This window comes from Eucyclogobius newberryi, unplaced genomic scaffold, assembly GCF_026437365.1.
Source record: "Eucyclogobius newberryi isolate DKJ021-1_F unplaced genomic scaffold, fEucNew1.0.hap1 SCAF_1, whole genome shotgun sequence".
Taxonomy (NCBI): Eukaryota; Metazoa; Chordata; class Actinopteri; order Gobiiformes; family Gobiidae; genus Eucyclogobius; species Eucyclogobius newberryi.
In genome coordinates, this window is record NW_027315723.1 from 30,818,664 (window position 1) to 30,843,663 (window position 25,000).

General features: G+C 41.5%; 1 protein-coding gene across 2 annotated transcripts in view; it reads right to left on the reverse strand.

Annotated features, from left to right (window-relative positions):
• Positions 1 to 25,000, reverse strand: part of fam184ab (family with sequence similarity 184 member Ab) — a 162,497-nt gene that overhangs the window by 21,478 nt on the left and 116,019 nt on the right. For both annotated transcript variants that reach the window (XM_072443534.1, XM_072443526.1), the window contains exon 17: positions 15,768 to 15,952. In XM_072443534.1, the coding sequence (XP_072299635.1) occupies positions 15,768 to 15,952 (185 nt within the window). The remainder of the gene's footprint in view (positions 1 to 15,767; positions 15,953 to 25,000) is intronic.

Below are 25,000 nucleotides of genomic sequence, written 5' to 3' on the forward strand. Positions count from 1 at the left end.
AGAGAGAGAGGAAGAGAGCGAGGAAGAGAGTGAGGAAGAGAGCGAGGAAGAGAGCGAGGAAGAGAGAGAGAAAGAGAGAGAGGAAGAGAGAGGAAGAGAGAGAGGAAGAGAGAGAGGAAGAGAGAGAGGAAGAGAGTGAGGAAGAGAGTGAGGAAGAGAGAGAGGAAGAGAGAGAGGAAGAGAGTGAGGAAGAGAGAGAGGAAGAGAGCGAGGAAGAGAGAGAGGAAGAGAGAGAGGAAGAGAGAGAGGAAGAAAGCGAGGAAGAAAGCGAGGAAGAGAGTGAGGAAGAGAGAGAGGAAGAGAGCGAGGAAGAGAGAGAGGAAGAGAGAGAGGAAGAAAGCGAGGAAGAAAGCGAGGAAGAGAGTGAGGAAGAGAGCGAGGAAGAGAGTGAGGAAGAGAGTGAGGAAGAGAGTGAGGAAGAGAGCGAGGAAGAGAGAGAGGAAGAGAGCGAGGAAGAGAGAGGAAGAGTGAGGAAGAGAGTGAGGAAGAGAGAGGAGGAGAGAGAGGAAGAGAGAGAGGAAGAGAGAGGAAGAGAGAGGAAGAGAGTGAGGAAGACAGTGAGGAAGAGAGTGAGGAAGAGAGCGAGGAAGAGAGAGAGGAAGAGAGTGAGGAAGAGAGTGAGGAAGAGAGTGAGGAAGAGAGCGAGAAAGAGAGAGAGGAAGAGAGCGAGGAAGAGAGTGAGGAAGAGAGAGGAAGAGAGAGAGGAAGAGAGCGAGGAAGAGAGCGAGGAAGAGAGAGAGAAAGAGAGAGAGAAAGAGAGAGAGGAAGAGAGAGGAAGAGAGAGAGGAAGAGAGAGAGGAAGAGAGCGAGGAACAGAGCGAGGAAGAGAGAGAGGAAGAGAGTGAGGAAGAGAGTGAGGAAGAGAGTGAGGAAGAGAGAGAGGAAGAGAGTGAGGAAGAGAGAGAGGAAGAGTGAGAGGAAGAGAGCGAGGAAGAGAGAGAGGAAGAGAGTGAGGAAGAGAGAGGAAGAGAGTGAGGAAGAGAGAGAGAGGAAGAGAGTGAGGAAGAGAGAGAGGAAGAGAGTGAGGAAGAGAGTGAGGAAGAGAGAGAGGAAGAGAGTGAGGAAGAGAGAGAGGAAGAGAGAGAGGAAGAGAGTGAGGAAGAGAGAGAGGAAGAGAGCGAGGAAGAGAGAGAGGAAGAGAGTGAGGAAGAGAGAGGAAGAGTGAGGAAGAGAGTGAGGAAGAGAGAGGAAGAGAGCGAGGAAGAGAGCGAGGAAGAGAGAGAGAAAGTGAGAGAGGAAGAGAGAGGAAGAGAGTGAGGAAGACAGTGAGGAAGAGAGTGAGGAAGAGAGCGAGGAAGAGAGAGAGGAAGAGAGCGAGGAAGAGAGTGAGGAAGAGAGTGAGGAAGAGAGTGAGGAAGAGAGCGAGAAAGAGAGAGAGGAAGAGTGAGGAAGAGAGTGAGGAAGAGAGAGAGGAAGAGAGCGAGGAAGAGAGCGAGGAAGAGAGAGAGAAAGAGAGAGAGAAAGAGAGAGAGGAAGAGAGAGAGGAAGAGAGAGAGGAAGAGAGCGAGGAACAGAGCGAGGAAGAGAGAGAGGAAGAGAGTGAGGAAGAGAGTGAGGAAGAGAGTGAGGAAGAGAGAGAGGAAGAGAGTGAGGAAGAGAGAGAGGAAGAGTGAGAGGAAGAGAGCGAGGAAGAGAGAGAGGAAGAGAGTGAGGAAGAGAGAGAGGAAGAGAGTGAGGAAGAGAGAGAGAGGAAGAGAGTGAGGAAGAGAGAGAGGAAGAGAATGAGGAAGAGAGTGAGGAAGAGAATGAGGAAGAGAGTGAGGAAGAGAGAGAGGAAGAGAGAGAGGAAGAGAGTGAGGAAGAGAGAGAGGAAGAGAGAGAGGAAGAGAGTGAGGAAGAGAGTGAGAAAGAGAGTGAGGAAGAGAGCGAGGAAGAGAGAGAGGAAGAGAGCGAGGAAGAGAGAGGAAGAGAGCGAGGAAGAGAGCGAGGAAGAGAGCGAGGAAGAGAGAGAGGAAGAGAGCGAGGAAGAGAGCGAGGAAGAGAGAGAGGAAGAGAGCGAGGAAGAGAGAGGAAGAGAGCGAGGAAGAGAGCGAGGAAGAGAGCGAGGAAGAGAGAGAGGAAGAGAGCGAGGAAGAGAGCGAGGAAGAGAGCGAGGAAGAGAGAGAGGAAGAGAGTGAGGAAGAGAGTGAGGAAGAGAGCGAGGAAGAGAGCGAGGAAGAGAGTGAGGAAGAGAGAGAGGAAGAGAGCGAGGAAGAGAGTGAGGAAGAGAGAGGAAGAGAGCGAGGAAGAGAGCGAGGAAGAGAGAGAGGAAGAGAGCGACTGCTGACATGAAAGTGCACCAAATCACAGGGCGGGTGTCACTGTGCCAGACGTGCACCGCCGGCGACGCCCGATGGACAGCGCCGGGCGAATACTAATCAGCAGAATTTGGACCAGATTAGCCCCGAGGCGCGTGGATAAAACATTCAGAGCGCGCCTCGGGGGAACAAAGGCGGCTCTAAACTCTTTTTGCCGTCGCCCCCAAATAACCTCCGCGGCGTCCAATAGATTTTAGAACGCAGGACGGTCCAGTAAGAGCCAACGAAAACTGTACCGCTAAATACTCATCTTTTATCTCGGGCCGGACCATATTATTTATAGCTATTTTGGTCCCACTTTGTAATTATTGCTGTCATAATCTGTCAAAGTCACGGCAGCAAACGCACCGAACAACAAAGGCAAAGTTAAATCAACTAAACCCCGTTAATTAACCTTGATAAAGCATGAAAACAGTTTAGTTCCATGATTCAGGCTTAATAACCACTAAGATCATATCATTCTTAATACATGATTAGTCTATGTTCATTCTTTATTAAGGCAAATACAGTAGTTATTATAAAGTTTGGCTGTTCTATTTAGAACAGATTAGTCTTCTCCTCCTTCTACTCCTTCTTCTGCTTCTACTCCTCCTCGTTCTACTTCTTCTCCTTCTTCTCCTCCTCCTCCTTCTTTTCTCCACCTACTGTAGTTGTGATTGTCGTTGCTCGATTGTCGTTGCAAAAGTTACGTGAATATGACATTTTTACTACATTTGACGTCGGTGAAGCTGAAGTGAAGCCGTTTGAGCACATCCTGCTGATCTTTACACATTTCCTGAGTCATTTTAGTTCATTACTGCTCAATCAGAGTCATAAAACCTCTCTCAGCTCATGTTTGTATAGTATGTTCAGACCAATTAACAGTAGTAGTAATAGTTGACGATTATTTCAATGGTAATAATACTTTCAACTAGAAAGGACTGGATCTCAAACTCGATGAAAATTCAATTGCACATCCAGCTTTTATCATTTTGAAAAAGGTGTGAGAACGTGTTTAGGAAATGCTTGAAATGATGTTGTTCCTAGTAAAAGCAGCCACACAGTTTGTTTCCTAACACTGAAGACATTACTGCACCTTCTGTAGCTACATCATTAAAAATGTATGATGCGTGTGCACTTAGAGCTTGTACTGCACATTTACTTTCTCTGACTCTCATTTAATGTGAAAATGTGTCATACACTACATTAGATGTGTATTCCGCAGTCACGTTGCCAGGTAGTGTCGCGATAGTCAAGTTTAAAAACACTCTCTGACACTCTCTGACACTCTGACACTCTCTAACACTCTCTAACACTCTCTAACACTCTCTGACACTCTCTAACACTCTCTAACACTCTCTAACACTCTGACACTCTCTAACACTCTCTAACATTCTCTAACACTCTCTGACACTCTAACACTGTCTAACGCTCTCTAACATTCTCTAACACTCTCTGACACTCTAACACTGTCTAACGCTCTCTAACACTCTCTGACACTCTGACACTCTCTAACACTCTCTAACATTCTCTAACACTCTGACACTCTCTAACACTCTCTAACACTCTCTAACACTCTCTAACACTCTCTGACACTCTCTAACGCTCTCTAACGCTCTCTAACACTCTCTAACACTCTCTAACACTCTCTAACACTCTGACACTCTCTAACACTCTCTAACATTCTCTAACACTCTGACACTCTCTAACACTCTCTAACACTCTCTAACACTCTGACACTCTCTAACACTCTCTAACATTCTCTAACACTCTGACACTCTCTAACACTCTCTAACGCTCTCTAACACTCTCTAACACTCTCTAACATTCTCTAACACTCTGACACTCTCTAACACTCTCTAACACTCTCTAACACTCTCTGACACTCTCTGACACTCTCTAACATTCTCTAACACTCTCTAACGCTCTCTAACGCTCTCTGACACTCTCTAACACTCTCTAACACTCTGACACTCTCTAACGCTCTCTAACGCTCTCTAACACTCTCTAACACTCTCTAACATTCTCTAACACTCTCTAACACTCTCTAACACTCTCTAACACTCTCTAACGCTCTCTAACGCTCTCTAACACTCTCTAACACTCTCTGACACTCTCTAACATTCTCTAACACTCTCTAACGCTCTCTAACGCTCTCTAACACTCTCTAACACTCTCTAACACTCTCTAACACTCTCTAACGCTCTCTAACGCTCTCTAACACTCTCTAACACTCTCTAACATTCTCTAACATTCTCTAACACTCTCTAACACTCTCTAACACTCTCTAACGCTCTCTAACACTCTCTAACACTCTCTAACACTCTCTAACGCTCTCTAACACTCTCTAACACTCTCTAACACTCTCTAACATTCTCTAACACTCTCTAACACTCTCTAACGCTCTCTAACACTGACACTCTCTAACATTCTCTAACACTCTGACACTCTGACACTCTCTAACACTCTCTAACACTCTCTAACATTCTCTAACACTCTCTGACACTCTCTAACATTCTCTAACACTCTCTGACACTCTGACACTCTCTAACGCTCTCTAACACTCTCTAACACTCTGACACTCTCTAACGCTCTCTAACACTCTCTAACACTCTCTAACATTCTCTAACACTCTCTAACACTCTCTAACACTCTCTGACACTCTCTAACACTGACACTCTCTAACACTCTCTAACACTCTCTAACACTCTCTGACACTCTCTGAGACTCTCTAACATTCTCTAACACTCTCTAACACTCTCTAACGCTCTCTAACACTCTCTGACACTCTCTAACGCTCTGACACTCTCTAACACTCTCTAACACTGACACTCTCTAACATTCTCTAACACTCTCTAACACTCTCTAACGCTCTCTAACACTCTCTAACACTCTCTAACACTCTCTAACGCTCTCTAACACTCTCTAACACTCTCTAACACTCTCTAACACTCTCTAACATTCTCTAACACTCTCTAACACTCTCTAACGCTCTCTAACACTCTCTAACACTCTCTAACGCTCTCTAACACTCTCTAACGCTCTCTAACACTCTCTAACATTCTCTAACACTCTCTAACACTCTCTAACACTCTCTAACACTCTCTAACATTCTCTAACACTCTCTAACGCTCTCTAACACTGACACTGTCTAACATTCTCTAACACTCTCTAACACTCTCTGACACTCTCTAACATTCTCTAACACTCTCTAACGCTCTCTAACGCTCTCTGACACTCTCTAACACTCTCTAACACTCTCTAACACTCTCTAACGCTCTCTAACGCTCTCTAACACTCTCTAACACTCTCTAACATTCTCTAACATTCTCTAACACTCTCTAACACTCTCTAACACTCTCTAACACTCTCTAACACTCTCTAACACTCTCTGACACTCTCTAACATTCTCTAACACTCTCTAACGCTCTCTAACGCTCTCTAACACTCTCTAACACTCTCTAACACTCTCTAACGCTCTCTAACGCTCTCTAACACTCTCTAACACTCTCTAACATTCTCTAACATTCTCTAACACTCTCTAACACTCTCTAACACTCTCTAACACTCTCTAACACTCTCTAACACTCTCTAACACTCTCTAACATTCTCTAACACTCTCTAACATTCTCTAACACTCTCTAACATTCTCTAACACTCTCTAACACTCTCTAACACTCTCTAACACTCTCTAACATTCTCTAACACTCTCTGACACTCTCTAACGCTCTCTAACACTGACACTCTCTAACATTCTCTAACACTCTGACACTCTGACACTCTCTAACATTCTCTAACACTCTCTAACACTCTCTAACACTCTCTAACATTCTCTAACACTCTCTGACACTCTCTAACATTCTCTAACACTCTCTGACACTCTGACACTCTCTAACATTCTCTAACATTCTCTAACACTCTCTGACACTCTCTAACGCTCTCTAACACTCTCTAACACTCTGACACTCTCTAACACTCTCTAACACTCTCTAACATTCTCTAACACTCTCTAACACTCTCTAACACTCTCTAACACTCTCTAACACTCTCTGACACTCTCTGAGACTCTCTAACATTCTCTAACACTCTCTAACGCTCTCTAACACTCTCTAACACTCTCTAACGCTCTGACACTCTCTAACACTCTCTAACGCTCTCTAACACTGACACTCTCTAACATTCTCTAACACTCTCTAACACTCTCTAACGCTCTCTAACACTCTCTAACACTCTCTAACACTCTCTAACGCTCTCTAACACTGACACTCTCTAACATTCTCTAACACTCTCTAACACTCTCTAACACTCTCTAACACTCTCTAACATTCTCTAACACTCTCTAACGCTCTCTAACACTGACACTCTCTAACATTCTCTAACACTCTCTAACACTCTCTAACACTCTCTAACACTCTCTAACACTCTCTAACGCTCTCTAACACTCTCTAACACTCTCTAACACTCTCTAACACTCTCCAACATTCTCTAACACTCTCTAACACTCTCTAACATTCTCTAACGCTCTCTAACACTCTCTAACACTCTCTAACATTCTCTAACACTCTCTAACACTCTAACACTCTCTAACATTCTCTAACGCTCTCTAACGCTCTCTAACACTCTCTAACACTGACACTCTCTAACATTCTCTAACACTCTGACACTCTCTAACACTCTCTAACACTCTCTAACATTCTCTAACACTCTCTAACACTCTCTAACACTCTCTAACACTCTCTAACATTCTCTAACACTCTAACACTCTCTAACATTCTCTAACGCTCTCTAACACTCTCTGACACTCTCTAACATTCTCTAACGCTCTCTAACACTCTCTAACATTCTCTAACGCTCTCTAACGCTCTCTAACACTCTCTAACACTCTCTAACGCTCTCTAACATTCTCTAACGCTCTCTAACGCTCTCTAACACTCTCTAACGCTCTCTAACATTCTCTAACGCTCTCTAACGCTCTCTAACACTCTCTAACGCTCTCTAACATTCTCTAACACTCTCTAACGCTCTCTAACACTCTCTGACACTCTCTAACATTCTCTAACACTCTCTAACGCTCTCTAACGCTCTCTAACACTCTCTAACGCTCTCTAACGCTCTCTAACACTCTCTAACACTCTCTAACATTCTCTAACACTCTCTAACGCTCTCTAACGCTCTCTAACGCTCTCTAACACTCTCTAACACTCTCTAACACTCTCTAACGCTCTCTAACACTCTCTAACGCTCTCTAACACTCTCTAACGCTCTCTAACACTCTCTGACACTCTCTAACGCTCTCTAACACTGACACTCTCTAACATTCTCTAACACTCTGACACTCTCTAACACTCTCTGACACTCTCTAACACTCTCTAACATTCTCTAACACTCTCTAACACTCTCTAACGCTCTCTAACACTGACACTCTCTAACATTCTCTAACACTCTCTAACACTCTCTAACACTCTCTAACATTCTCTAACACTCTCTAACGCTCTCTAACACTGACACTCTCTAACATTCTCTAACACTCTCTAACACTCTCTAACACTCTCTAACATTCTCTAACACTCTCTAACGCTCTCTAACACTGACACTCTCTAACATTCTCTAACACTCTCTAACACTCTCTAACACTCTCTAACACTCTCTAACGCTCTCTAACACTCTCTAACGCTCTCTAACATTCTCTAACGCTCTCTAACGCTCTCTAACACTCTCTAACGCTCTCTAACATTCTCTAACACTCTCTAACGCTCTCTAACACTCTCTGACACTCTCTAACATTCTCTAACACTCTCTAACGCTCTCTAACGCTCTCTAACACTCTCTAACGCTCTCTAACGCTCTCTAACACTCTCTAACACTCTCTAACATTCTCTAACACTCTCTAACGCTCTCTAACGCTCTCTAACGCTCTCTAACACTCTCTAACACTCTCTAACACTCTCTAACGCTCTCTAACACTCTCTAACGCTCTCTAACACTCTCTAACGCTCTCTAACACTCTCTGACACTCTCTAACGCTCTCTAACACTGACACTCTCTAACATTCTCTAACACTCTGACACTCTCTAACACTCTCTGACACTCTCTAACACTCTCTAACATTCTCTAACACTCTCTAACACTCTCTAACGCTCTCTAACACTGACACTCTCTAACATTCTCTAACACTCTCTAACACTCTCTAACACTCTCTAACATTCTCTAACACTCTCTAACGCTCTCTAACACTGACACTCTCTAACATTCTCTAACACTCTCTAACACTCTCTAACACTCTCTAACGCTCTCTAACATTCTCTAACACTCTCTAACGCTCTCTAACACTCTCTGACACTCTCTAACATTCTCTAACACTCTCTAACGCTCTCTAACGCTCTCTAACACTCTCTAACGCTCTCTAACGCTCTCTAACACTCTCTAACACTCTCTAACATTCTCTAACACTCTCTAACGCTCTCTAACGCTCTCTAACGCTCTCTAACACTCTCTAACACTCTCTAACACTCTCTAACGCTCTCTAACACTCTCTAACGCTCTCTAACACTCTCTAACGCTCTCTAACACTCTCTGACACTCTCTAACGCTCTCTAACACTGACACTCTCTAACATTCTCTAACACTCTGACACTCTCTAACACTCTCTGACACTCTCTAACACTCTCTAACATTCTCTAACACTCTCTAACACTCTCTAACATTCTCTAACGCTCTCTAACGCTCTCTAACACTCTCTAACGCTCTCTAACACTGACACTCTCTAACATTCTCTAACACTCTCTAACACTCTCTAACACTCTCTAACACTCTCTAACATTCTCTAACACTCTCTAACGCTCTCTAACACTGACACTCTCTAACATTCTCTAACACTCTCTAACACTCTCTAACGCTCTCTAACACTCTCTAACGCTCTCTAACACTCTCTAACGCTCTCTAACACTCTCTGACACTCTCTAACGCTCTCTAACACTGACACTCTCTAACATTCTCTAACACTCTGACACTCTCTAACACTCTCTGACACTCTCTAACACTCTCTAACATTCTCTAACACTCTCTAACACTCTCTAACATTCTCTAACGCTCTCTAACGCTCTCTAACACTCTCTAACGCTCTCTAACACTGACACTCTCTAACATTCTCTAACACTCTCTAACACTCTCTAACACTCTCTAACACTCTCTAACATTCTCTAACACTCTCTAACGCTCTCTAACACTGACACTCTCTAACATTCTCTAACACTCTCTAACACTCTCTAACACTCTCTAACGCTCTCTAACACTCTCTAACGCTCTCTAACACTCTCTAACGCTCTCTAACACTCTCTGACACTCTCTAACGCTCTCTAACACTGACACTCTCTAACATTCTCTAACACTCTGACACTCTCTAACACTCTCTAACACTCTCTAACATTCTCTAACACTCTCTAACACTCTCTAACACTCTCTAACACTCTCTAACATTCTCTAACACTCTAACACTCTCTAACATTCTCTAACGCTCTCTAACACTCTCTGACACTCTCTAACCCTCTCTAACATTCTCTAACGCTCTCTAACACTCTCTAACATTCTCTAACGCTCTCTAACGCTCTCTAACACTCTCTAACACTCTCTAACGCTCTCTAACATTCTCTAACGCTCTCTAACGCTCTCTAACACTCTCTAACGCTCTCTAACATTCTCTAACGCTCTCTAACGCTCTCTAACACTCTCTAACGCTCTCTAACATTCTCTAACACTCTCTAACGCTCTCTAACACTCTCTGACACTCTCTAACATTCTCTAACACTCTCTAACGCTCTCTAACGCTCTCTAACACTCTCTAACGCTCTCTAACGCTCTCTAACACTCTCTAACACTCTCTAACATTCTCTAACACTCTCTAACGCTCTCTAACGCTCTCTAACGCTCTCTAACACTCTCTAACACTCTCTAACACTCTCTAACGCTCTCTAACACTCTCTAACGCTCTCTAACACTCTCTAACGCTCTCTAACACTCTCTGACACTCTCTAACGCTCTCTAACACTGACACTCTCTAACATTCTCTAACACTCTGACACTCTCTAACACTCTCTGACACTCTCTAACACTCTCTAACATTCTCTAACACTCTCTAACACTCTCTAACGCTCTCTAACACTGACACTCTCTAACATTCTCTAACACTCTCTAACACTCTCTAACACTCTCTAACATTCTCTAACACTCTCTAACGCTCTCTAACACTGACACTCTCTAACATTCTCTAACACTCTCTAACACTCTCTAACACTCTCTAACACTCTCTAACGCTCTCTAACACTCTCTAACGCTCTCTAACACTCTCTAACGCTCTCTAACATTCTCTAACACTCTCTAACGCTCTCTAACACTCTCTGACACTCTCTAACATTCTCTAACACTCTCTAACGCTCTCTAACGCTCTCTAACACTCTCTAACGCTCTCTAACGCTCTCTAACACTCTCTAACACTCTCTAACATTCTCTAACACTCTCTAACGCTCTCTAACGCTCTCTAACGCTCTCTAACACTCTCTAACACTCTCTAACACTCTCTAACGCTCTCTAACACTCTCTAACGCTCTCTAACACTCTCTAACGCTCTCTAACACTCTCTGACACTCTCTAACGCTCTCTAACACTGACACTCTCTAACATTCTCTAACACTCTGACACTCTCTAACACTCTCTGACACTCTCTAACACTCTCTAACATTCTCTAACACTCTCTAACACTCTCTAACATTCTCTAACGCTCTCTAACGCTCTCTAACACTCTCTAACGCTCTCTAACACTGACACTCTCTAACATTCTCTAACATTCTCTAACACTCTCTAACACTCTCTAACACTCTCTAACATTCTCTAACACTCTCTAACGCTCTCTAACACTGACACTCTCTAACATTCTCTAACACTCTCTAACACTCTCTAACACTCTCTAACACTCTCTAACGCTCTCTAACACTCTCTAACGCTCTCTAACACTCTCTAACGCTCTCTAACACTCTCTGACACTCTCTAACGCTCTCTAACACTGACACTCTCTAACATTCTCTAACACTCTGACACTCTCTAACACTCTCTGACACTCTCTAACACTCTCTAACATTCTCTAACACTCTCTAACACTCTCTAACATTCTCTAACACTCTCTAACACTGACACTCTCTAACATTCTCTAACACTCTCTAACACTCTCTAACACTCTCTAACACTCTCTAACATTCTCTAACACTCTCTAACGCTCTCTAACATTCTCTAACGCTCTCTAACACTCTCTAACACTCTCTAACATTCTCTAACACTCTCTAACACTCTCTAACACTCTCTAACACTCTCTAACACTCTCTAACATTCTCTAACACTCTCTAACGCTCTCTAACATTCTCTAACGCTCTCTAACACTCTCTAACACTCTCTAACATTCTCTAACACTCTCTAACACTCTCTAACATTCTCTAACGCTCTCTAACACTCTCTAACACTGACACTCTCTAACATTCTCTAACACTCTCTAACACTCTCTAACACTCTCTAACATTCTCTAACACTCTCTAACACTCTCTAACACTCTCTAACATTCTCTAACACTCTCTAACACTCTCTAACACTCTCTAACATTCTCTAACGCTCTCTAACACTCTCTAACACTCTCTAACATTCTCTAACACTCTCTAACACTCTCTAACACTCTCCAACATTCTCTAACACTCTCTAACACTCTCTAACATTCTCTAACGCTCTCTAACACTCTCTAACACTCTCTAACACTCTCTAACATTCTCTAACACTCTCTAACACTCTCTAACACTCTCTAACATTCTCTAACGCTCTCTAACGCTCTCTAACACTCTCTAACACTCTCTAACACTCTCTAACACTCTCTAACACTCTCTAACATTCTCTAACACTCTCTAACACTCTCTAACACTCTCTAACATTCTCTAACGCTCTCTGACACTCTCTAACGCTCTCTAACGCTCTCTAACACTCTCTAACATTCTCTGACACTCTCTGACACTCTCTAACGCTCTCTAACGCTCTCTAACGCTCTCTAACACTCTCTGACACTCTCTGACACTCTCTGACACTCTCTAACGCTCTCTAACGCTCTCTAACGCTCTCTAACGCTCTCTAACGCTCTCTAACGCTCTCTAACACTCTCTAACATTCTCTGACACTCTCTGACACTCTCTAACGCTCTCTAACGCTCTCTAACGCTCTCTAACACTCTCTGACACTCTCTGACACTCTCTGACACTCTCTAACGCTCTCTAACGCTCTCTAACGCTCTCTAACGCTCTCTAACGCTCTCTAACGCTCTCTAACACTCTCTGACACTCTCTAACACTCTCTAACACTCTCTAACACTGACACTCTCTAACGCTCTCTAACGCTCTCTAACGCTCTCTAACGCTCTCTAACGCTCTCTAACGCTCTCTAACACTCTCTGACACTCTCTAACACTCTCTAACACTCTCTAACACTGACACTCTCTAACGCTCTCTAACGCTCTCTAACGCTCTCTAATACTCTCTAACACTCTCTGACACTCTCTAACACTCTCTAACACTCTCTAACACTGACACTCTCTAACGCTCTCTAACGCTCTCTAACGCTCTCTAACGCTCTCTAACACTCTCTGACACTCTCTGACACTCTCTGACACTCTCTAACGCTCTCTAACGCTCTCTAACGCTCTCTAACGCTCTCTAACGCTCTCTAACGCTCTCTAACACTCTCTGACACTCTCTGACACTCTCTAACGCTCTCTAACACTGACACTCTCTAACATTCTCTAACACTCTGACACTCTGACACTCTCTAACATTCTCTAACACTCTCTAACGCTCTCTAACACTCTCTGACACTCTCTAACACTCTCTAACACTCTCTAACACTGACACTCTCTAACGCTCTCTAACGCTCTCTAACGCTCTCTAACACTCTCTAACACTCTCTAACACCCTCTCACTAAGTACAAGCTCAGGAGCAGATGAACCAGATGTGAAGACACAGACATAGGTGTAAATCAGCTCACACATCAAGTCATCAAGGACAGAGGGGACAGTAAGGACAGCTCTGATGTGTTCTCTGTATGTTAAAGGTGGTATGGACAATTTTTTTCCAGCAATTTTTTTTATCATATTTCCTCGTGGCGTGGATAAATCATTAGTCCTGCCACGTATCAATCATAAAACGTACCTACCGCTCACCTGCAGCCGCGTGCGGTTTATCCCCACGTTTCCGCGTGCCTAAGCGCATGGATCTATCATAATATAGATCCCTCAGTGTACGGGGCAAAATGAAGACGAAGAAAGACGGTTTGAGCTGACGCAGAAGTGGACAGAAATCTACGGGAGACGAGCGATGCGATGCGCTCCGTTGCGCTAATAAACAAACGCACGTGTGTGTTGTATCAGTCCGCATGGGGGAGTGCGCATGCGCACTTCCGCCTGCGTTCTCAAATCGCTGAAAAATCGTCCATACCGCCTTTAAGCTTCAAAATTATTAAGAGTGTTTTATGACAATCCAACTTTTATGACAATCCAACGCGGGTGGGCGTGTAGTATATGTGTAAATATCTCATGTTACAATGCGGGCACCTGCGGTTTATTGACATGTGCGGCAATTTCTGTCTGTACAATTACTATTTGCTTCGTAAATTTCATGTGCGTGGATTTTATTCAGGAGCTCTGTATAGCCCAAAAAGTAAAGTATATATGAGTACAGAACATTTGTACTCAAGTAAAAGCAGATACAAGACTGATAAAAGTGTACTCACGTAAAAATACAAGTGAAAATAAAGAGCATGTTTGTTAGAACTTTTTAAAATGGTTTTGGTATCATTTTAGATCAGGGGTGTCAAACATCCGGCCCGCGGGCCGGATCCGGCCCGCCAAACGTTTTAATCCGGCCCGCCAAACATTTTGAATTAATATTAAAAAAAAAAAAATCGTTCATAGAACCGTAGTTACTTCCGTAACCGTTGTTAGCGCTAAAACTACATGTCCCACAATGCCGCTGGTGGCCGCCCCTCCCCGCGCGGCTCTTCACTGCCCTGTGTACTGCGGAGAAGTGCTGAGGGAAGTAAGACACGCGTTTGCGCACTTTACAGCACCTACGCACCTCAGAGCAGAGGTCTGAGCGAGGACAGAGACGTGTGGCTTTATGAAACACGTGGAAGAAAGAAAGAAGACTGTTTTGTGGATGTTAGAGTTGTGCTAAAAGTGGAGCTAACAAAAAGAAAACTAACTTCTGTGATGACGCTCTGTGAGGAAAACATCCTCTACAAACCTGGACAGATCAGGAGCCACAGGTAAAAACACAGGTCAGAGTGTAATAAAGTATGAACATGACTGTGTCCACACTATTGGACTGTGACACAAACACAATGACCTCATTTGAGTCACTACATGAATCATTTGTCACTAAGATCAGCTTAAACTATGAAAATATTGAGCTCATATTGAGTTTGAGCAGAAACATGTCTGTGATATGAACATTTCACATCAGAAATCACATCAAAAGTCCATGTTCCTGTTGCTGCTGCTGCTGAATATGGACTCAGTCTTTCACCTGCTGCACATTGGCGGCAGGTGTTACTAGGCTGTGAAAAAGCTATTTATTTTTTATATTTTTTATTGTTTTATTTTGTACATAATATTTGGCCCACGATTTGAGAAAAGAGTTTGGTTTGATGGAACACTGTGGCTCATAACTTAACCTCCTTAAACGCTCCACGTGTGTTTGTATTTAGTGGTGTGTCAGTTCAGGTGTACAGAGAACTACAGAGAGCTACACAGACGTGGAAATGTTAGTTAGTACTTTTAAAAGGTTTTTTAAATCTTGAGAAGTTTATTTTGTTATAAAGTCAAATACAATATTTTCCAGTTCCAAATACCTATTTAACAATATTTAACAATAGACCAAATGTTTATCTCTGTAGATCAACTGTGAAGTTGTGATGCGTTGGTGAAATGACACTTTATGAGAACAAACATGTTTGTAATTTCTTTTAATTGATCCAGTAATTGCTTCAAAAACAGCGTAGGATATATGAAGCTATTTATTTGTTATATTTTGAAATTTTTTTTATGTTTTACATTATGTTCGGCCCGCGACCCAGCCTGAGCGTCGAAATTCGGCCCGCGGCCCAAAATGAGTTTGACACCTCTGTTTTAGATCAATATTTTATACAAAACTTAATTAAATAAAACACTGAAAAACAACCAAAGTACACCAAAAAAAGTACCCAATAAATCTACTCAATCACAGAAACGTGAGTATTTGTAATCACTTTACTTTACACCTTTGAGAACGTATTACTCAAAAAAGGAACACCACGATATTGACCACTGTTTTTAACTTTCTACCGGCATTTATTTTCAGACGTGAGCTGTTGCCGTAGTGAACCCACTCCTGCCTCAACAAACACAGCGGCCGTTGCATGTTATGCCTGTGTCGTACCTGATTTGCTGGTTGGCCTCGCTGCGGATCTTGAGCACCTCTTTGCCCTTGAGCTCCAGCTCCTTGGTGAGGGAGCTGATGTTCTCGTTGAGCGTGTGGATCTGCAGGTCCAGCTGGGCTATGTGGCTCTTCCTCCGGGACGCCCCCTCCTGCAGCTCCGAGATCCGGCCCAGCAGCTCGCGCTCCTGAACGGGAATCACACAAAGATGAGAGAACATGTGAGAAACAGACTTCATCCGTTAATATGCATGTAGTGTCGAGTATCAGCGCGGGCTCACGGTGAAGGGTTTATGTTTTAAAGTGTGTCTGACAGGTTGTTTTGATTTACGTATTTTGACTTTCTTTGGTGGAATAAAACCTTCTGTAAAATGATGGTTTTACATGAATCAAGCGCCAGTTTGAGAAGAAAAGATGAAAAACATGATGAAAATGACAGGAAGTAGAGGGATAACATCACACCAGCGAGACTCCTCCCACATGTTAAGGGCAATTTATACACATAGAACACTCTTTTTATTCTTTTTATTTTTTATACATGAATTTAACAAAATCTTACTGTTCTCATATATTTTTATTTGTCAAATATTAATCTCTGTAAATTTTGGCCCAGTGTATAACATGGTTGCTAGGAAACAAAATGTGCTTTCAGGTGTTATAACCAGGAAGAACTCTTTATTTATTTTACATTAATTCAACAACATATTAGTGTTCTCATATTTTTTTTCTTTGTCGAACAATTATTTCTGTACGTTTTTATTTATTTTTTTAATGAAAAACTGGGTTAAAATTTGTATGTAATTTTATTTAAATCTTATATGTAATTACCTTAACTGTGTTTTGGTAAAATGAGTAGTTCAACCTGTCACATTTAAGTTGTTTAAAGTGAAATATTAACTTGGGTCTGAAGAATAAAGTACAATCTACTTTATTGATCCTCAAGGGAAATGATTCAGTTGCTGCAGTTCCAATAATTTTACGCGACACAATAAAAACACAATCCTATAAAAGCTTTGACAACAGTGCAAATCCTGCTTTTCATTTTACTTCCACAAATGTCTTCCATTAATCGGACAATTGCAGTTTAAGACAGCCACAATTGGAAAATGGATTATCTTCAGCAAATGGACCCATCGTTCTTCTAGTTTTGATAATATGTATGTGTCGAAGTCCTGGCAATTTTCATAAAAACAGACGTAAATGACAGTGTCTTTCATTCATAAAGTGATCGTTTCAGCAGCAGAAGAAGATGATGATGGACGCGGGCTCTTATTTGTCAAATGGAGCGTTCAAACCAAAGGACAGATGTCTCCATGACACCAACACTTAGCGCTCTCCAACGCATTTGAGAAATAGTGTTTTATTTAATCGTGTGTCCATAATCTAGCACCAAAACAAGTAATGAATATATTTATCACTGTTGCTTGTGCTGTGTTTATGTCAGTAACTAAAACTATGAATGACCAGCTCAGTTTTGAATGATTTATATGGGTAATATCTTTATGTAGAGGGAATATTTACACGCTTACAATGTACTGCCATATTGTGTATCATTGAAGAGTTGAGTACGAATGTACGAATTTACATTTTCATGCATTGAGTGAATTTAATTGTTTTTATTTTATTTCAGGGGTTTATAATGTCATGTCACAGGATTCAAAACGCCATTTTAAAGTTTACATCCAAATTTTGCCACAAGAATTTTCTGTCATGGATCAAACACTCCATTACTTATATTAGCGCCACCTTAGGCCGTAGATATTTTATTACTTGGTTTACGAATCTGCCGCACTTAGATTATTGATTTATACAATATAAATAAAATTAATTATTATAATTTTTTTTATAAAGTGCTGCCGACAACACAAAATAGCATTAAATGAAATATAAAAAGCGGTATTTAGTCAAAAGATAAGAGCGGCGAGAGCGCACGCGCCCGTTTCCTCCGCCTTTATATTGCAAATACACATTTTAAACCCGTTTACTACATTTTCTCCAGCGCGTTTTGCCGTGACTAAGGCTGAACAGCTAAAAGTGTGAGTTCTGAGTGTAAATCACGCTAAATCTACAGTTACACGCTCCTGCGCGCCATGTGTCCCCCCCCCCCACAATTCAAGCCTTAACTCTCAAATCAAAACTACAAAACACTTTCTGCAGAACCTAAAACACAAAGTATTTAAATACAGAGTGCAGTTGTAACACTCTCTTTGCCTGTTCTGTACCAGAGACACAGAACAAAACAGAACACACACTTCTCATTTCAGATGCTAAAAGTAAATTATGTTTTCTTACATAAATGTATAATATACATATTTGCAGCATAAAACCAGCAGAAACAGTGACCCTGGTCTTACTCTTCTCCAACTCTCTCACACACACGTCTAAAAGTGTTGCAGCATTTACCAGGTTGTGTCCTGATGATAGGGAGATACGTTTATAAATCTGATTAGTTTGTCTATATTTTAACCACAAAGGGTCTTTTTTTTTGTACAAGTGTTCTAAGTTTTGTTCAAAACAGATCAGAAAGTTTGAACAATCTAACTTTGTGAAGTGAATAGTTTTGCAAAGAGCGATATAGTTACAGTCAGATTTGTCAAAAGTTTCAGAAAATGTTCCAAAGCCATTGAACAAAACAGTAAACACTAAAAAGCCTGAATTCAGACACAATAATCTAATATCAAGTCCTAATTCCAAACCACAATAATAAATAAAAAAATGACTAAAGCAAGCTAAATATAGCAGCGATGAAGCAGACAAATAGACCGGTGCAGCTCGGTTACATCGGAGGGGTCTCCTGGGGGTCACATGACAGCCAGCGCTCTCTTCGGGCCCTTGGAGAATAATTGTAGACATAAAAACATGATTTAACACGGTGTTAAAACTCTGAAATGGTGAGTGTCTCCTCCCTGATGACTGTGAGCAGGAAGTCTTTCTTTATGTGCCATTAAAGCTCTGTGTAGTAAACAAGGCACAATGTAAACAGTGTGTCTGGATGAGTGACGTCTGCAGCACACCAGCTACTTTGGGACGTGAAACAAGTGAATTTACACAAACAAAGAGAAGACTGACATATAAGAGAAGGCAAATGTGAGAACTGTTTACCCGTCCTGTGAGAGGCCTGTTGTGGTTTACTTCAGATGTCATAAAGTAAAGGAGAGAATAAAAGTGTTTTTCTGGTTTGATAAGAGTTTCTATGAGATACAATTTTAATCAATTAGCAAAGAGTCTCTTATGTATATTAAAAGTGTTGAGTCTAATCAGCATGAGTAAAGCTATATTCTGCCTCACACCATTTAATCCCAAAAAACTGTTTTGATCAGATTTCACGCAAATGTAGGTGATTTAAGTGCATTAAAAAAGTTTTACAAAAAGCTCTAGGAGAAAAGCAAAATGTTAAATAAGACAGTTATTTGTATTAAGAGTATAAAAGGATTTATTTATTTTTTTACTTTGAAGAGTTTTTTTTAATAAGTTATGTTTTTTGTTTTTATTATACTGCCATTCCTAATCTGTTTCTGTACCTAATCTGTGTTGCTACACTGGAATTTCCCCATTGTGGGACAAATAAAGGTGATTTCATCTTATGTTTTGTGTTCATAAACTGCTGAAAGTCATTTTAAAGTCTTCCGAGTTAGAAAGTAGAAAGTAACTCATAGGTTTTTTTTACCACTTGGAAATATTGTGTCATTGCCTCATTAGTGAGTTACATCGGCACCAGGTTTTTCTGCTAATCTTTCTGATAAAATACAAAAACAAAACAGAAGAACATTTTGAGTTTTCACAGATTAATTCAACAATCCAGAACGGTGCAGTCAAAGCTGCTGGCGCTGCTACTCATTTTATAATAACAGGCGTCAAGTTGAGGGGCATCGTCATAAATCGGTTCATTAATTTCCTCCATAAAGGAATTCGCAAAAATGACAATACACATTACTGCCCATCTGTCACACACTAATTAGCGGTTGTATAGAGAAACCGATAGAAATGAAATGTACTGGGAACTGGGGGATTGAAGATCGAAACACTTCTCTTTGGGCTGCAAGATTTACTCAACTCAAACTGGCAATTTCAATGGTGGCAAAATGCAATTATTTAAGTTATTTTTGTATACAAGTTTAGACCTAGAATCTTGTATTAACTGAGCAGGTCATACTTAATACGTCTCCTCTTGAACGCCCCGGCATGTTTAAAATATGAACTTTGAGCCAGAGAGTTTCCCCAAATTGTTCAGCCATAATTGTAGCACATCTATTTTTAAAAAAACAACTTAAAAATCAACTAAAACAAAAAAGCTACATGCATCTTAAATGAACTACACATACAAATAGTGATTAGGTAGAGAATACAAGTAAATTCATTGAAGATTTATTACTTTTGACAACTCCAGTGAATCAAACATATTTTTAATCGCCTTCTAGATTTGTGTGACATCTTTAACCGACATCCCTCTTTGGGTTTCTTTAGGTCTGAACAAACTCTTTTTGGGAAACGTCCTCAGTCTGGACTAGATGTGTTTGGATTCAGTGGAGCGCCGAGACTTGACTGACAGGCGCTTTAGAGCAGTAAGACTCTACAGCGGACCGTCCAGACTGCAGTAAAATGCAACTCACTGTGCGTTGTAATTTTAGATATTGGCATTTCATTTACTTTGAAACATTGGCTATTGTCTACTTTTGTCAATACATATTTAAACTCCATTTCATCCAGTTACTTGATGTACAACAGCACAGATGTTGCTATTAAAAGTTCAGTAGCAAGGATCATGACCCCAGCTACGATGCAAAGTGTTTAGTGGCGTAAAAGAAACATGAACAACACAAATGTGCAGAAATGGATGCAGTTTTGGGGCTTCTGGCGATGAGGGCTGTAGACTCCCGGGCCTAGATACCCCATCTAGGAGATACATTAGAATGATTAAAAGAGGGTGGGAGGGAGGGGCACGGAGTCATGAACACTGATGTGTGTGACCTGGATGCTTCAATAGTGTAACCGCAGGAAGGGGCGTGAAGGGGGTGTAGTCCTGCTCCCGAACTTAAGATAACAAATGTATCTTAATTTAAGTGCGAAATTTTCAAAAGAGACTCAAGGGAAACATCTAAAGCACCACCAATAATTTACAAATCATGTTATGCCGAGGGGAAAAAGGTTGTGTAACAGCATCTATAGAATAATACCAAGGTAGTATTTCAGAAATGTTGTTATTTTAGTTTTTAAAAAATGCATTTAAAAAATCACATTTATTTGTGGATTGGAATTGGGAGTAAATTTGTATTTTCACTTTTTTCACTCCCTTTCAAGTACGCAGTGGCATGTCTTTGCATCAATATTTTGGATATCATGCTTGTGTAGACATAGACATACATATGCTTTTATTATGTATGTCTTTATCTCCTATATTTATCTAATATAGGAGATAAAGCACTTATTGTGCTTTATCTCCTATATTTTGTAAATATAGTTAGTATATTTTTTCTATTTTACTGTACGATAGGGACACGCGCTGGAATAGTTTTTTAATTCAACTGTTTTTGACTTTTTTCGGCTGGATTTGAGCGTTTTTCGTTGCGTTCGTTGTGTTGTTGTGACGTGAGCTAGCTCCGAGCGAGCCCACCAGCCCCCCCCCCCCCCCCCCCCCCCCCGCGCCCTCCGGCCGCGCTAAAGTACGGCGTGTCGTCGGTACACGTTTATATACACGTTTATATGAAAGAGGAACTTCACGAATGATCGGGACACGCACTGGAATCGCTTTAAATTAACTTGTTTTGACTTTATTCGGCTGGATTGAGTGTTTTCGTCGTGTCTTGGCTCTGAGTCCCCCGGCTCCGGCCCCGCCCCCCGGCTCCGGCCCCGCCCCCCGGCTCCGGCCCCGCCCCCGGCTCCGGCCCCGCCCCCCGGCCGGCGCCGTACCGCGTTTCCACAAAGGAGGAACTCATGAAACTGCAGAGAACTGTCGTCTTACCCGGAGATCGTCACGTTATCCCGTCGCAATACTGACCTAACCTAATACTGATGTGCAATTCTGTCATATGTGCAATTGCTGTTGGAATTCATGTGCAATTCATGTGCAATCTATGTGCCGTCGTGACACATATTCATGTGCAATTACTGTCGGGATCACATGCAATGGTATTTATGTATTTATTTGTCTATGGGAGTTTTTATTTATTTATAGGAGATCTTCTACTGAAAGTGTTTTTCAGACTTCCTATAAGTAATCTGTTCTTCTGTATCTACCTCTGTATCTACCTGTGTTGCACCAATGAAATTTCCCCATGTGGGACAATAAAGGAATATCTTATCTTATCTTATCTTATTAATTACACGAGCATTGTCAGTGAAGTATTTGGTCTGGAGTTGAGAGACAGTGGACGCTTCAGATTTGGTTGCTTTCATCGTAGGCCATTGAACATGAACTAAAGGAAAACCATGGCAACTGCAGAGTGGAGTGTGTCTGCACATCTGTACGACGCAGCGGCGCTGGCAGAGGGACCGGGGTTTGATCATTAGAGAGATTTAGAGGAGACAGAAGCAGCTCAGCGTGAGACGTGCAGCAGATGTAGTCGGAGTCACGCTGGAACCATGATCACACATCATCTGTTTGCTGCTCATAGTGTCTCCATGCCTAATGTCTACCTGGTAACATGGCACCAGATGGATTGTTCCACCATGATAAATAACATGTGACACAGCCTTATTATAGTGAGTGCAGCCCAACCGCTTAATATTATATTTATTACTATTTTTCAGAGTCCATAAAAACACACAAGACACACAAAAACGATACAAACAAATTGAGACTGGCACTGCTGGACCTGGGCTTCTTCAGCAACATTCTGAATGCATCTGTAGAAGCTCCCTTGCCCTTTTGTAGTGTCATCTTCTTATACTTACACCACAGGGGGGCTCTAGACAAGGGAACGTTCTGAACAGGTTAATTTTAACACTGTCTGAACACATGTGGACGATGTTGGCTTGATTGAACAGTATATACAGTATTATACGGCATTGACGATTAATATCCTTATAGTGACTCAGATACACTGCACTTAATGTTTGGCCAAACAGTTTGGACTGAATGTCACAATAGGCTATTTGTGCTGTAGCTGCACTGTTCTGTTACACTTAACCAGGAAGCTTCGTAGAAACTCCTCCTGGACGAGGGATTACACCGACATGTTAACCAGGAAGCCTTCAGTAGCCATCGTCTGTATTTATTCTTCAGTTCAAACTAGGACTCAAGTTGGCAGGGGCAGTCACACAAGCCACAGTTTAAACAGACAAAAACAGATCAGGGGCACCGCTGGGAACTGCAAATACGTATTCTACAAACTACAAAGAGAAAAGCGGTCTTCAGATCATGAGAATTGGCCTCATTCAATTAGAAACCGTGAAACAGAGAGAATGAAACAAAACATGTTTTCATAATTGCAACAGAGAGTGGCAATAGTTTGCAGCCTGTAGTGTGTTTATGGAGTGTTCTGCAGAAGAGCAGGAGAAGGGCTTTGGGTGAAATAAGGAAATATAGGGACTGCGGGGGCCCTCACAATAAGGGCCCTCATAATAAACGAGGTGAGTAATGAGTTGCTAATAATATTAAATCTAAAATGCACCAGAAAGCAGAAAATGTCATGATTTTTGTTGAAAACAAAAGTCTTGGCCCCCAGATCCCACTTAGGATCGTGATTTATGCAATATTTACAAGACAAATAAATAATAATAACTACAGAAACAGTCACATTCAGGTTGTATTACAAACATCAAACCCGTATGTATTCTTCACACGTTCAAAGTGGGTTGGGGAGCCGGGGGGCACCACTGAGCTAGGGCACCCATAGCTCAGCAGTGGCCCTGTGTATACATCATACTTAAGTCCGAGCAAACATGCAGCAGTTAGTTAGTTTATTAGTTTCACAAACCACCTTTTTTATTGTTTTAATGTTACAATCAACTCTTCAATGCACGTCACCCACAGATAACCTGGCTCAAACATGATGATAGCAAGAAACAAAACAATGTGAGCAGCTTACATTTCAGCATTTCATTTTCAACGATAAGATATATAACCTTTCAAAGCCAGTATAAAAACAACAATCAATCATTAATAAAGCATACAGTCTGAACTTCATGGCATACAGACTACAAACCTTTTTTCCAGCAACAACAGGTCATTTCAGGCGCACTTCAAAAACACTTCCATCCGCTGTAATCACAGGCTTTGTTCACACTGACCACAGGAAGCAGCTTCAGCTCCTGATTGTGAGCAGCAGGACTTTCTATGGCTCATTTTGATGCTATGGAACTTTATAGATTCAAATGGAGACAAAATGTGAGTTTATGATCAACATAGGTCTTAGAAAAGAAAAAAAAAATCCAAAATGCATGACAAGTTAAGAACGGCACGACTTGAATGAACCAACTAGTACAGTCTTTTTAAAGCTTTGCCTTAAACCGAGTTGCTCAAATGTCGACTTTTATCTCTTAACTTTACCCTTTAGATAATTCAAAAAACTAATTTCAGCTGCGAAATGGGCAAACTGTAATTATAGCAATATGAAAATGAAAAAAGAAATGACTCAAGTCTGTGAAACGGACTGATACTTTGGTGTATAATTAGTGGATGCTACAAAGTCATGAGCAGGTGAAGCGCGGTCAAGATGTGGCAGTACATTTCTAATCATTAACTTATTCAACAAAGTCACTGCAGCTCATCTGTGACTGACTGAATAACAGCGCTCACTTAATACTGTCGAACTGCAGTGGAAAACACACAATGAGCATGTTTTTTAAGCCATTACAGTTTGCCTTAGACTAAAATATGCACTATAAAGAGTCGCAGCTGCAGCAAGTGTTACAGAGGAAATTAGACTTTTTGCAGGTTCTCACCTCGAGTTGCCTGTCTCGCTGTGAAAATGAGTTGGATTAGAGTGAATGTAACTGGGTTTTTGTGTGTGTGTGGTTTTTTTTTAGCATAAATTTACTGTAAAATCCTTTTTTTTCTCCTTCATCTATGTTTCCTCTGAGTGACTGTTTGGAAACATGGAGTCTCTCCCTTAATGATGAAGTGGTGATTATAATCAACAAAAGGCTTCTTCCGCAGCTGCAAAATTATACTTGATGGTAACGACTAACAAGTGCATGAACCAAGAGATTGAAAAGTGTAAGCAGAGTGGCTTTAGCATAGTCAGACAGACAGCAACATTTAACAGCAACACGGATTATTCAAAACCGATTGCATA